Source organism: Aethalodelphis obliquidens, unplaced genomic scaffold (genome assembly GCF_003676395.1).
Source record: "Aethalodelphis obliquidens isolate GAN/ISIS:26980383/991018 unplaced genomic scaffold, ASM367639v1 scaffold45, whole genome shotgun sequence".
In the NCBI taxonomy this organism is placed as follows: Eukaryota; Metazoa; Chordata; class Mammalia; order Artiodactyla; family Delphinidae; genus Aethalodelphis; species Aethalodelphis obliquidens.
In genome coordinates, this window is record NW_020837989.1 from 15,893,373 (window position 1) to 15,908,112 (window position 14,740).

Below are 14,740 nucleotides of genomic sequence, written 5' to 3' on the forward strand. Positions count from 1 at the left end.
TCATGAGAGTCCAACTCCACCCCTTCTCCCAAGTCCTGGTCTCCGCCATCTACCTCTTACCTATCCTCCAAGGCCAGGCTCAAGTTACATCTTCTCAGAAGCTTCCTAAGAAGTCTCTGGAAGTAGGTGATCTCTTCCATCTCAAGATAATGCCTTTTATCTACTATCTTATTTTCTGAATTAATATAATTAATATTGTATCAATACCATAATACATTCTCATGGATTGAAGTCATTCAACAGGTATTTAGTGAATACTTACTATATGCATCAAATTGTGCTGGGTACTAAAAGTAAGGGGAAGAAGAAAAGGAAGGCAAGATGCGAAGGAACGAGGACAAACAAAGCAGCACTCTACAGGCACTTAGTCAACTTTTAATTCCATAATATTTAAACACGCAAGCTGGCACTTCATAAATGCCTTATTACGCAGATTGCAGATGGCTCACAAGATGAAAAGTCTTGGATGAATGGAAGCTTGACACTTTAAAAACCAAGATACAAATCTGGGGGGAAAAAGTATACTCTATACATAAGACAAGCATAAAAGTAACATTTTCATAATAATAAACAGCACACAGTGATTTTTAAAAATTCTTTTTTCTAAGATTCCTAGGCTCACAAGGAGAAAACCTGACAAAAATACAGAGAAGAAAATAAAACCCACCACAATCCCATCTTTCAGATATCCTTCCAGCCTTCTGGGGGAATACAAATCATCTTATAACCTTTTTCACTCACTACACGGTGGAATTTTCCTTCATTATTAAATATTCTTTTGTAATATCACTGTAGCACTTGAAAGTCAGTCTATATTTTTCTCATGGGGAAAAAAGTTCACTTCTTAGAAATAACTACAGCAGTAATTAGGTACAGCTAAATAATATTTAAAGCAACCTGCTAAGAGAAATACAAAATCAGTGTTAAAAAGGTATATGCCAGAAATTGCTGAGATCCTTTCAAACACAATTACAGATTCTTACTTAAATATTTTCACTAAAATGTGAAGTCCTAAATATAAAATGGCATTTGGATTACCTTAAACCTAACTGATACATAGAAAATAAGATATTTTAACCTTCCCAATAATGGTGAAGCTAATAAGCCAATAATTACCTTTCATGCCCAGCATAATTTGCCTTTTCTCCCCCTCGACTCAGCTAGTCATTTTGGCCACAGCTGAATGGTGACAAGATGGCTGTAAAGCTTACAACATCACATAACTGTGATCACCTCAATTAACTCTCACCTAAAATGAAATTGGACCAATGTGCTTGAGAGCATTAATGCTACCCACCCTCACATGCATGACTGAGTAGATCTGATTTTAAGTATGTACACTCTAAAATACTATTACATCTGAAAATGCAATTCTGCTTCACAAGGACAAGTGGTGAAAGGAATCTCCTATCAACAATCAATCATGTGTAAGATCCCCAAGGCTGCAGATAACCCTCAATTCATACTTCTTATGCTATTTCTATAATAACATGAGCAGATTTTCCAAACTTGTGAAAATGCAACTGCTAAAAGCAGTGAATAAGAATACTAGAAATCAAGAGCCAGTTTCCTTTAAAAAAGCTAAAAAAACTTTTAAAATTGGTATTTTCTTCCTTTTAAAAGATTATTGATTTTATTGTGAACCTAAAATTGATCTTAAAAATAGTTTATTTGAAAAAATTTTAAATTATTGATTAACTTTTCTGATTTCTAAAAGCATCATTAACTTTTTATTTTTTAATTAATTTATTTATCTATTTTTGGCTGCGTTGGGTCTTCGTCGCTGCGCATGGGCTTTCTCTAGTTGCAGCGAGCGGAGCTACTCTTCGTTGGCGGTGTGCGGGCTTCTCATAGTGGTGGCCTCTCTTTGTTGTAGAGCACGGGCTCTAGGTGCGCGGTCTTCGGTAGTTCTGGCACGCGGGCTCAGCAGTTGTGGCTCGCGGGCTCTAGAGTGCAGGCTCAGTAGTTGTGGCACACGGGCTTAGCTGCTCCGTGACATGTGGGGTCCTTCTGGACCAGGGCTCGAACTTGTGTCCCCTGAATTGGCAGGCGGATTCTTAACCACTGCGCCACCAGGAAAGTCCCATATCATTAACTTTTTGTCATGATACACCATGTTTGTTTGAAGCTGACCAGAAGGGAAAGACCTACAAACAGAATGTTTTAACTAGTGGGAAATTACAGAACAGTACTCTGTACTCACCAGTGACTCATTCTTTTAAAACATAATATTAAGGAGATTTTTCTATTTTTTAAACCATGCATAATTAAAAAAAAATCTGCTGGGCATATATATTTACTGACATCATTTTCAAAAATAATTATTCATCATAAAAGAAATTTGCTAAATCATCAATAGAATGCTGTCTCTTTGGATCAAAGCCACCAACTTCTATAAATAAAAACAATCAATCATAAAGCTGGAAGGAGACAAAATGATCTAATCTAACTACTACTTCATTTTATGAAAGGAGGAAATAAAGCTAGAAAGAGATTGAAGTTCTAAGTTCTAGCCCACAGTCATATGACAACTACATACTTCATTGCAGAAGTCAGGCAATATATTACTGATTAGATGTTTTCATAAAGTCCTTTTTTGTTCTCCTGAATCAGTCTCTACTTAATGTCCAAATTGAGCCTTCCAGATACTGAAGTGTACATCACACCCTTCAAAAACTGCTTTTTAACACAAAGTTATATGAAAAGTTTGGACGTTATATCATAAAGCTCCTAAAATGAAAGCTTCAAGATACTAAGAACACTATATTCCTGACTACACAGTCCACAAAATTTCACCTAAATTTAACAAGGACAAAACAAATTTTTAAAATTAATAACAAAGTAAACAGCAAAATAAGCACTGAGTTCCATAGAGAAAGGATTGGTGGTTAAAAGGACTTGAGTTTTACCTGTAGTGCTTTCAATTTTTATAGGATTGTAGTCATTGTTAATCAAATCTTAATGTTTACGATGAATCTGGGCAATACATACTATATGGGTATTATTTTATAGTATTCCTGCAGTTTTTATTTACTTCCAAATAAAAAAAATTTTAAGGAATTTTTTAAAAAGAAGCAAAACATGATCATTAGTGGAAAACTTGCAAAATAAGAATGAGAAATCACTCATCATTTTTCTTTAAAAGTAGTTTGAAAAACAAAAAGGATGCTATACATTTGTCAAAACCTATATTTGTCTAAACCTACAGAACTTTATAGCACAAGGGGTGAACTTTAATGTATGTGAAATACGATAAAAAAAATTTAATGTATGTGAAATAATGTATGAACTTTAATGTATGTGAAATTTAAAAAAAAATGTTAGGTGGTTGGTGGTTCCCAGGATGGTTTGCAGAATGTGACAAAACAATCTAACTGTGTTATAAATTTATGAAACCATCTCATTAAAGAGGGTGAGAAGAAAAGGTGCTGACATAAGTACCTAAGTAACTTTGGAAATGAGTAGTCTTTATAAGACTAAAGGCAAAAGAAACTGTACATATGCCCTGTCCTCTAGTTGATAAAACTGTTTCCCACAGGGGTGTAAGTTAACAATTCTGACACTGCTACACATGTACATCTACACATGTACATTAGAACTGAAGTTAAATTAAGTAAATGGATGGCAGGTGGGAGGAGCCAGGTCTCTCATTGTTGGAGTAGAAGTTTAAAAATGAGAGGGGAGGAGGCTAGAGTGATCCATGTAGTAATGGATTAGAGTCAGTTTAATATAGATAGATGGTTACATATGAAATGTTTATGGATATACACACACACATATATTTCTTTACTCTGTCAGCCTAGAAGGCCTAGAAGCAATGACACACCAGCAGCAATGAGCACAGATCTTGGTTTCTAACATCATTCTCCAAAAAAAGGAACCAGGGTTCCTTGGAGAAATGGCTGATTCCAGGATGGCACAGAAAATATACATGGTGAACCTGGTGCCAAAAAGTAAGGAAGTGCTTTAAAAAAACCACAAAGATGGAGCTCTGTCAAAGGGATGCAAGTGCCAACTGAAAGAGATCCCAATGGCCAAAGCTGGAACAATTTGAGCAACAAAATAAAATAGTGTTGGCTTATAACCCAGAGTAAAATTAATGAGTTCATACTAGTATCACTGAATAAATAAATTAATGGAGAAGAGACGAATGTCCCACGCAGAAAAATTCCAAATAATTTATGTAGATACACTGCCCCCAATGAGGTGGTGGAACTTAACTCCCCAAACCTTAAGTATAGGCTGTGCATAGTGACCACATTGACTTCCTTCCAAAGAGCACAGTACAAAAGGGGGGAAAGAGTCATTTTACGTAGAGTGATCTGACAAACACTACTTCAGCCAGAAGATCAAGGTCAACATCAACAGTGGTAAGTCATGGGGACAGTATGCATTCTTGATATGACATGATGTAAAATGGCACTTTACCTCTGTGGTCTTCCTCCCTCCAACCCACAACTCTAGTCTAATCATGAGAAAAGCAACCAACAAATCCCTGGACTTCCCTGATGGCGCAGTGGTTAAGAATCTGCCTGCCAATGCAGGGGACACAGGTTTGATCCCTGATCCGGGAAGATCCCACATGCTGTGGAGCAACTAAGCCTGTGTGCTACAACTACTGAGCCTGCGCTCTAGAGCCTGCAAGCCACAGCTACTGAGCCTGCGTGCTGCAACTACTGAAGCCCACGCACCTAGAGCTCGTGCTCCGCAACAAGAGAGGTCACCGCAATGAGAAGCCCGCACAGTGCAACGAAGAGTAGCCCACACTCGCTGCAACTAGAGAAAGCCCACGCACAGCAACAAAGACTCCAAAATAAAATAAAATAAATTAATTTATTAATTAAAAGTAAATTAAAAAAAATCCCAATTCAGGGACATCCTGCAAATAACTAATACTCCTCAAAACTGTAAAGGTCATCAAAAACATGGAAAACTTGAAAAACTGTCACAGTCAAGAGGAGCCTACGGAGATACAATGACCAAATGTAATGTGGAACAGAAAAAACACACAGATAAAAACTGAAAATCTGAATAAAGTATGGACTTCAGTTAATAACAACATATCAATACTGGTTCATTAATTGTCACAAATGTACCACACTAATATAAGATGTTAAAGGGTTAACTGGGTCTGGGGTATACAGAAACTGCACTATCTCCAATGTTTCTGAAAATCTAAAAATGTTACAAAAAGTAAAGTTTATTTTTAAATATTTAACACTTTTAACATTTTTTTTTTAAAGGAAAGGAAGAAAGCCTGAAGAACGCACACCAAACTTGAGAAGCAGTTACACCTCTGGGGAGAGACTAGAAGGGAAGTCAAGTTTTCCTTTACAAGTTACTGTTTGACTCCAGTACATAAAGAATGTATCTGTGTACTATTTTATCACAAGAAATGTTTAACATTTAATGCCACATTTAAACACTGAATGACAAATAAAATGAAATTGTTATTAAACAGAAACCCTCCCTAAACCTTTGTATGTCTATTCATAAATATCCAATCTCCAGAAAGACCTCCAAATCACATTCAAGCCTCTGATTTACTACTAACTGATATTATTGCAATACACAAATTTAAAAGAGAAACTGTCAAAATTATACTAAATTGCTAGGGGAGAAGAAATATATAATACACGTGAAAGAAACTGCTTTAATCAGAAAATATTTCACTAGAAATGTTCTTAAATTGGATCAATATTTAGAGCTGGTATTTAGAACTTTTAATATAAATTGTGGTATTCAGAAAAAATGAGCCTAACTGTTACAGAAGGATGTGCAAAGTGATGTCTGATAACACTCACTTTATTACTACACTTGGTGAAAGCAACAACATACACTGTACTTCTATCTAGACAGCCACGAGAAGCAATTACAACTGGAATGTGTAAAATTCAACAGATTCAATACATGGTATTCACCAACTGCCTGGCATACTGGCAAAAATGACTTGAGAATAAAGATAAGATCACCAAGTTGATTCTCAGCAGTAATCTCTAATTAAAGTGTTAAAAGTTGCTTTAACTAAATGGGCATTATCCACTACTACAAGAATATGATTCCACTAAACGGCTGTACTTGTTCACAGATAATGTAAGAATAAATGATTAAGAAACCAAAGTAATTATTTTAAAGCCCTAAGAACAAGTAAATCAGAGACTGTCACTTGAATTTCTTCGTCTTCCTTTTTTTTAATTAACAAAATACAAAATTACTCTCATGGTAGGATTTATTTTATAATCGAATTTAATGTAATGTAATATAATTGGTGTCCAGGATAAAGTAATTTGAAGTTATATGCAGGCAGGGCAGTGGGTGGCATCAGTTTAGATGATGCGAGGATTTCCTAGAGCACCTCATAGAGAGTGAGTCAAATACAATGGATAGCTGCAGATCTGCAGCTCCTGACACTCACAAATCCTGGTTCCACATTCACAACAAATTACAAAAGTGCTCTCATGACATATTTCCTCATGTGATAATGTCTGCTTAAAATATCACACCATTATCTTTTACACACAGAAATATTTATGGACAAAATGACATGATTTCTAGCATTTGCTCCAAAATAATGGTAGAGAGTGTAAATGAAAAAGATTAGCCATTTGTTTTGTTTGTTTGTTTTTTTATTTGGCTGTGTCAGTTCTTACTTGTGGCACGCGGGATCTTTGCTGTAGCATGCGAGATCTTTCGTTGAGGCGCGTGGGCTTCTCTCTAGTTGCGGTGTGCGGGCTTAGTTGCCCCGTGGCATGTGGGACCTTAGTTCCCTAACCAGGGATCGAACCTGCATCGCCTGTATTGGAAGGTGGATTCTTTTTTTTTTTTTTTAACGTCTTTATTGCAGTATAATTGCTTTACAATTTTGTGTTAGTTTCTGATGTATAACAAAGTGAATCAGCTATATGCATACATATATCCCCATATCCCCTTCCTCTTGCGTCTCCCTCCCACCCTCCCTATCCCAGCCCTCTAGGTGGACACAAAGCACTGAGCTGATCTCCCTGTGCCATGCGGCTGCTCCCCACTAGCTATCTATTTTACATTTGGTAGTGTATATATGCCCATGCCACTCTCTCACTTAGTCCCAGCGTACCCTTCCCCCTCCCCGTGTCTTCAAGTCCATTCTCTACGTCTGCATCTTTATTCCTGTCCTGCCCCTAGGTTCTTTAGAACCTTTTTTTTTTTTAGATTCCATATATGTGTTAGCATGCGGTATTTGTCTTTCTCTTTCTGACTTACTTCACTCTGTATGACAGTCTCTAGGTCCATCCACCTCACTGCAAATAACTCAATTTCGTTTCTTTTTTTGGCTGAGTAATACTCCATTGTATATGTGGAAGGCAGACTCTTAACCACTGGACCACCAGGGAAGTCCCAAGGTTAGCCATTTGTTGATAATTGTTGAAGCTGAGTGATGGGTACATAGGATTTATTACGCTAAATTTTTGTATATGTTTGAAATTTTCATAGTAAAAAGTTGAAAATGTACATAAAGAAGATGTGAGATACACACACACAAACACATACACCATTATCTTCTTAATATATACATACAATGGAATATTACTCAGCCACAAAAAAAGAATGAAATACTGCCATCTGCAGCAAGTGGGTGGACCTAGAGAATATTATGCTTAGTGAAATAAGTCAGAGAAAGACAAATACTGTATGATATCACTTATATGTGGAACGTAAAAAATAATACAAATGAATGTATATGCAAAACAAACAGACTCACAGATATAGAAAGCAAATTTGTGGTTACCAAAGGGGAGAGGGAAGGAGGGAGGGACAAACTAGGGGTATGAGATTAACAGATACAAGCTACTACATATAATATAGGTAAGCAACAAGAATATTCACATAAAGGGAATTATACCCAGTGTCTTGTAATAACCTATAATGGAGTATAATCTGCGAAAATACTGAATCACTATGTTGTACACCTGAAACTAACACAATATTGTAAATCGACTATACTTCAATTAAAAAAAAGAAATTATGCCTACAACTCAACAACAAAAAGCAAACAATTCAAAAATTTGAATTTTTGAATTTGCCCAATTCAAAAATTGGCAAAGGACTTGAATACACATTTTTCCAACGATATTCAAATGGCCAACAAGCACATAAAAAGATGCTCAATATCACTAATCATTAGGGAAATGCAAACCAAAATCATTATGAGATGCCACTTCACACCCATTAAGATGGTTTTATCAAAAACAAAACAGAAAATAACAAGTGTTGATGAGGATGTGACAAAATTGGAATCCCTATGCACTGCTGGTTGGAATATAAAATAGTGCATTTCTATGGAAAACAGTATGGCAGTTCCTCAAAAAATTAAAAATAGCAATACCATATGAACGAACAATTCTACAAATTGTTGGTTCATATGGTAAAACCTACAAATTATACAAATTCAACAATATATCCAAAAGAATTGAAAGCTGGGACTCTTTTGATACTTGTTCACCCATATTCACAGCAGCATTATTCACAATGGCCAAAAAGTAGATAAACAAAATATAGTATACACATACAATGGAATATTATTTAGCCTTAAAATGGAAGAAAATTCTGACATATGCCACAACATGGATGAACCTGGAGGACATTATGCTGAGTGAAATAAGCCAGACAGAAGGAACAAATACTATATGATTCCACTTATATGAGGTACTTAGAGTAATCAAATTCATGGACAGAAAGCAGAATGTTGGCTGTCAGGGGCCTGGGAGGGGGAAATAGAGAGTTATTGTTTAAGGGGTATGGAGTTTCTGGAAATGGATGGTGATGAAGACTGCCCAACAATATGAATGTACTTAATACCACTGAACTGGGACTTCCCTAGTAGACAGTGGTTGGTTAAGAATCCGCCTGCCAATACAGGGAACACGGGTTCGATCTCTGGTCCGGAAAGATCTCACATGCCGTGGAGCAACTAAGCCCGTGAGCTACAACGACTGAGCCTGCACTCTAGAGCCCACGAGCCACAACTACTGCAGCCCGCCGCCTAGAGCCCGTGCTCTGCAATGAGAAGCCACCGCAATGAGAAGCCCGCGCACTGCCACGAACAGTAGTCCCCGCTCGCTGCAACTGAAGAAAGCCCGAGCACAGCAACGAAGAACCAGTGCAGCCAAAAAGCAAAAAACAACTACTGAACTAACTGTACACTTAAAAACAGTGTACAGTTAAAATGGTAAAACTTCATATATATTTTACCACAACTAAAAAAATTCTTCTAAGAAATAATTCTACCCATCTTCTCAGTATTTTTATAAAAGTTTTCTTTGATCATTGGCAATACAGGCCACAAATACGCCAAATAACCTCAAAATCTTGACATGACATCCTAAGGGGCATTCCATGATATAATTATAATGTCTTCTGAAACTAAAAAAAATAAAAATAAAAAAATAAAACCACATGGGCACCACTCACTCCTTCCTCTAGGATCATGACGTCATCTAACACTTGAACATGAAAAAGTTTGGCCTGCCGGAGATGAAATTCTTTCCCTCATCTATCAAAACCTTCCTTCACAATCCTGAAAGAACTTACCCAAAACTGCTTTACAATGTCACCAAACTACAATACAAACTTATTAGTGATGCCCACAAGCGAGCAACTTCTTTAGCAGACAGGGAGTCAGATCTAAAAGTAAACATTCTGCAGTCTTTTTTTTTTTGGCCGCACTGGGTCTTCATTGCAGTGCACGGGCTTCTTCTAGTTGTGGCGAGTGGGGGCTACCCTTCGTTGCGGTGCACAGGCGGTGCACATTGTGGTGGCTTCTCTTGTGGAACATGGGCTCTAGGTGTGCGGGCTTCAGTAGTTGTGGCACGCGGGCTCAGTAGTTGTGGCTCGTGGGCTCTAGGGCACAGGCTCAGTAGTTGTGGCGCACGGGCTTAGTTGTTCCGCGGCATGTGGGATCTTCCCAGACCAGGGCTCGAACCCGTGTCTCCTGCACTGGCAGGTGGATTCTTAACCACTGCACCACCAGGGAAGCCCTCTGCAGTCTATTTTTAAGTCTATATGGCAGTGTCATCATTGCCTACTTTCAATGGATTTAAATCCAAATATCTCAGAACATTTCAGGAAGTATTTGGCAAAATGCATGATATAGCCAAAGATCTATTACAGTGAGGCAAAGAAGGCTTGGAATGGATGAACAGGGTAAACATCCTCAGAGAGATGAAAACACAACAGGTTTCTCATCACTGGGCCTACCGAGAGCTTCCTGAAACAGTGCTTCAGAATGTTTGGACACACAATCTCAGTTTCAAAATGCAAAAAGGGAAAAATAAAGCGACAGGAAACCTATGAGCCCAGCCTATCTGTATAGTCTGTGGTAATGCTAAGTTGTGCACATATTGCTCTACCAATCAAAAGGCCATAAAGGCAAAACCACTGTTTGCATTTATGAATGAATCATACAGTTTTCCATTATACTTACTTCACTAGAGGACGGGCTCAATTTGACTAACCAGATCAAATAGAAGTCAGAACGGCCCTTTGTGACAACCAAAGAGTATCATGCTCCTATCAAGTTACCTGGACAATTCAACATTCCATAATTCAAAAGCCTTTTAAATATGTATATTCTCTGACCAAGCATTTACATGGCTAGAAATTTATACTACGGAAATGGTTGAAGATGTATATAAAAGAAACTTCAGTGACAGAAAAAAAATTATAAACACCCTTAGAGACCAACAATAGCCAATTGATTAAATTATGGTTCAGCTATACAACTGCATGCTCTGCAGACATTAAAATATGAACCCATTTTATTATATAGCTATATTGTGTGCCTTTGTACATATATGTGCACAGTACATACACGTGCAAATTTGTGAATGCACATGTATTTGAGAACATGTGGGTATGTAAACATACATATGCACAAAGTGTGTGCAAGTATAATCAGGGGCCCTTGGAACTGCACGTATGTACAAAGATGTGCCTGTATATGTATGTATGGGTACATAAAAGAATACATATGCACATGTATATATCTGCTAATGCATATGCTTATATTTGGGCCATAAGCCTGTGTTTTAAGTAGGTAAGCATGTATTTATCCTTGTAATCACTACTTAGAAGCTGTGACCTTGAGCAAGTTACTGAGCCTCTAGGGAGTCTTGACTTGTCATCTATACAATACCAAACCCTGCCTCGAAGGGGTTTTGTGAGGATTAAGTGAAATAATGGATATAAAGCACTTAGTACCATGACTGGCACATAATAAATGCTCAATCAATATTAACTTTCCTTATCTGTACATGTACACACTCATGTATACTTACACAGCTATGAGTCCACAAGAATACACAAAATATTAACTTTGGTTATCTATATGTGATAGGTTTTTGGTGTGGGGTTTTGGTTTTTTTTGGCTTTCATATTTTGCAATTTTTCTAGGAAGATTAGGTCTTTCATTCTTTTTTTTTTTTTAAGATTTCTTCAAAATAATAAGGTTTAAAAAAGTAAAAACGATGGCCTGTCCTTAACATACCTCTGTTCTGCATATTAAAAGCTATTAAACACTACGCTGAGAAATACGTAATTTTGTTACTCCACCAAATTTTTTGTATTCTAGCGTTATGTCAGCATTACCTAATAGCTCAAGAAGATGGCAGTACAAAGAAAAGCCACAGCTTTTTGCTTCTTTGCCTTATCCAAGGCAGGATGAAAAGAATGAATTAAATCACACGATGGGGTACATGTGATTTGTGAACACCTTGGTGACAGTTAAGTGATACCTGTCAATCATATTTTACTAAAGCAGGGAGGAACCCAGGGCCTTGCCCAAGGTCATACAAAAAAGCATGTACCCCAGGCTGTGAGAGATCTAAGGACTAGACTCCACTGCCACAATTTGGGCGTGCTTATGAAACCAAAAAGCTAAATTCTTAAAATCGGTCATATCAGGAGTCGGACTGTAGGAGGGAGGAAATTACAACAGAGGGCTGACGACAGCAAAACAACCCAGTAACTGGCCCCACCAGGGTTAATCTACATGTTTTAATCATACTGGTTTTCCTCACTTCTAAAACATAAAACTGTAGATCTATGATAGGACATTTAATTTCATAAAAGCACGACTGCCATTTGTATGCAAATTATAGTGAAAGCATCTGAAACAAAATGTAAGCAGTTACCTGCAGTTCCAATCAACATCAGTTACCAGCTGGCTCAGTTGCCACAATTACGATGTCTTAGATTGAATACCTCTAAAAACCCTGCAAAATGTCTTCCCGAATTTCCGAGGGAAACCCGGCTACAGATAGGCGAGTAAAACAAGCAGCTGTTTTCCCTAGGGCCTCAATTTATAAATCGTACCCGAGATAATAATCCAATCATCTCCTATACATTTTCTCCCCAGCTATGCTATTCAATCTCTTTAAACGTCATTTCCAATCTCTGAAAACACACACTCAGGCACACGCCCTGCAGCCTGCAACGTAGCTCGACATTATAGGGACATCGCCAGTTAATCGCCTTTTCCAAATCTACTGCGAACTGCAGACTTGTTCCTCGTCTCATTTTGACTTTTGTCTTAAAACGCAAGCGAGGGGGATGGGTTTCGACGAGCAGACTAGGCTCTGAAACCCTGAGTAATCGCATCTCGCTGCGGAGAGCTGTCGGCAGCAGTAGCAGCGATTTTAATCTTTCATCTCCACCCAGTTTCCTTTCCCATCTCACGCTTTTTTTTCCCTTTCTTTCCAGTGACATCAAATTCAAGGTGGAAAAAAGGAAAACTGAATGCACCCTGGTCGACGCCTCCGGAGGGTCGCGGGTTCCGACCCGGGGACCCGCCCGCCGTAGGAAATGCGAGAAACACTGCGGGGCGGAGGTTTTTCCACCGCCCGAGTCCCGGCCCGGGTGGCGGAGGGACAGGCCCAGCTCGCGGCCGCCTCGAATTCGAGCCCGGGGCCCGCCCGGCCCGCCCAGGCCCAGCGCGGCCTGCCAAGCCGCGGCATCGAGTTGGCCACAGGCGGGGCCGGAGAGGAGGCCTGAAGCGGCCAGCGGGTAGGGCAGGGCCGGGGAGACACTGGGCGCTGCTTACCTGCTGGTACCGGCTGCCGCAGGCCGGCTCCACCGCCGCCAGCGCCGCCAACGCCAACGCCATGGCGCAGCCGGCCTCAGGGAAGGAAGGCGAGCGAGCGAGCTGAAGGTGCGCGGGCGCTGCGGCCTGGGGGCGCCGGGAGGCCGACGGGGACGCGCCTCGGGTGGGTCTGGGTGGCCACCGCCGCTGCCAGGCCCGCCGCTCTCCTCGGGCTGTAAACGCCGCGGCTACCGAGGTTCCGACGCGGCCCCTGGGGAGGAGGCGGGGACGACGACGACGACGCTGCGCCGCCGCCCCGCCCCCGACTCGCGCCGCCCGGCCCGCCCGGCCCGGCCTCGCCCCGCGGTGCCGCCGCCCCGGGTGGGCTCCGCCCCTCCTCCCGCACCCCGAGGCTGAGGCTTCGGAGTCGGTTCCGCTTGAAACCCGGTTGCTCCCAGGTCACCGCAGAGAGGGCGACGCTGTAAATGGGCCCCTCGTTCCAAGCACCGAGCTTCCCCTGCGTGTCACTTCTAACCCTCATCACAAACCCCAGACACGGGGGCCGCAGCCCCATTGCAGAGGTCGTTGGCGCCCAGGGAGGTTGAGACAGCCTCACGCAGCAGCCATCTGATCCCTAATATCTGGCTGCAGAATCTCGGTTCTTCTCCACTCCCTTCTTGTCTGCCATCCTCATATAGACTAGGGGTCAGTCCGCTACAGGGCAGAGGCCAAATCCGGTTCAGTGACTGTGGAAAGCAACGTGAAAGTCAAATTTCTGTGTCCATAAATTGTTTTATTTGGAACACAACCGCTCCCATTTGTTTAGTATGGCCTGCAAATCCTAAATGACTTGCTATCTGGCCATTTAGAGAAAAAATTTGCTGACCCTAAATCCCGGAGAACTCCTTGATCTCAAAGCCTGTTTCGGGTGGCTGATAATAATAGCATCCGTATTTTTATGTAGTCCTTTTCGTGTTTTAACAGCCTCATCCGTGGATATAGACACGATATTTTCTGAACTAAAGCTCTCTGACATGAAAGGCAAAACTTCAAAGATGTAGCCATGCTAAGAGCTTTCCAGGTAACAGGAACATATATGCAAAGGGGGTGAGGGAAGTGAAAGCTTGCCTTGTGGAAGAATGGAAAGGAGGCAGCATAACTGCCATATAGGAGATACAAGTATTGATGTTCCACAGATGAGGGAGTAATGCCTGAAGACATTAAGTATTTTACCCAAGAACACAGTGCTGGTAAGGGTTAAAGCTGGACTGTAAACCCATCAAGTTGGCTTTCTAAACCATTATCATGCAACTAAATTAGAAACTTTATGGAGATGAAACTATTCGTCTTTTAAATATTTTGATATCTCCCAAAGCATCTAGCACAGTATAGCTATCTATACTAGAGCAGGCATTTGAGGTCTGCTGTTTTATCATACCCAGACATCTGGAATTGCTTCTACTCACATGTCCAACACAGAAAAACACTTGATCTCTGAAGCCTGTCGCCATTCCCACTTCTTCTTGATTGCCTTTCCAAGTTGGTAGTCCAGAATTGCCACTAATCTCATTATTGTTTTATCTTCTAATTTTCAAGTTATTTAACTACATATTTTAAACCTCAGCTGCACGTTTTGAACCAACCCTGAGGTCTCTGTATGTAGAAGCCAACTATAATCAACAAAAA

General features: G+C 40.1%; 1 protein-coding gene across 2 annotated transcripts in view; it reads right to left on the reverse strand.

Moving 5' to 3' along the window:
• The window catches only part of NDFIP1 (Nedd4 family interacting protein 1), a 50,774-nt gene extending 37,429 nt beyond the window's left edge, over positions 1 to 13,345 (reverse strand). The window contains exon 1 of one of the 2 annotated variants that reach the window (XM_027081755.1): positions 13,076 to 13,345. In XM_027081755.1, the coding sequence (XP_026937556.1) occupies positions 13,076 to 13,138 (63 nt within the window). In that variant the 5' untranslated portion in view covers positions 13,139 to 13,345. The remainder of the gene's footprint in view (positions 1 to 13,075) is intronic. The other variant, XM_027081754.1, reaches the window with a different exon arrangement.
• Positions 13,346 to 14,740: the final 1,395 nt, after the last annotated feature.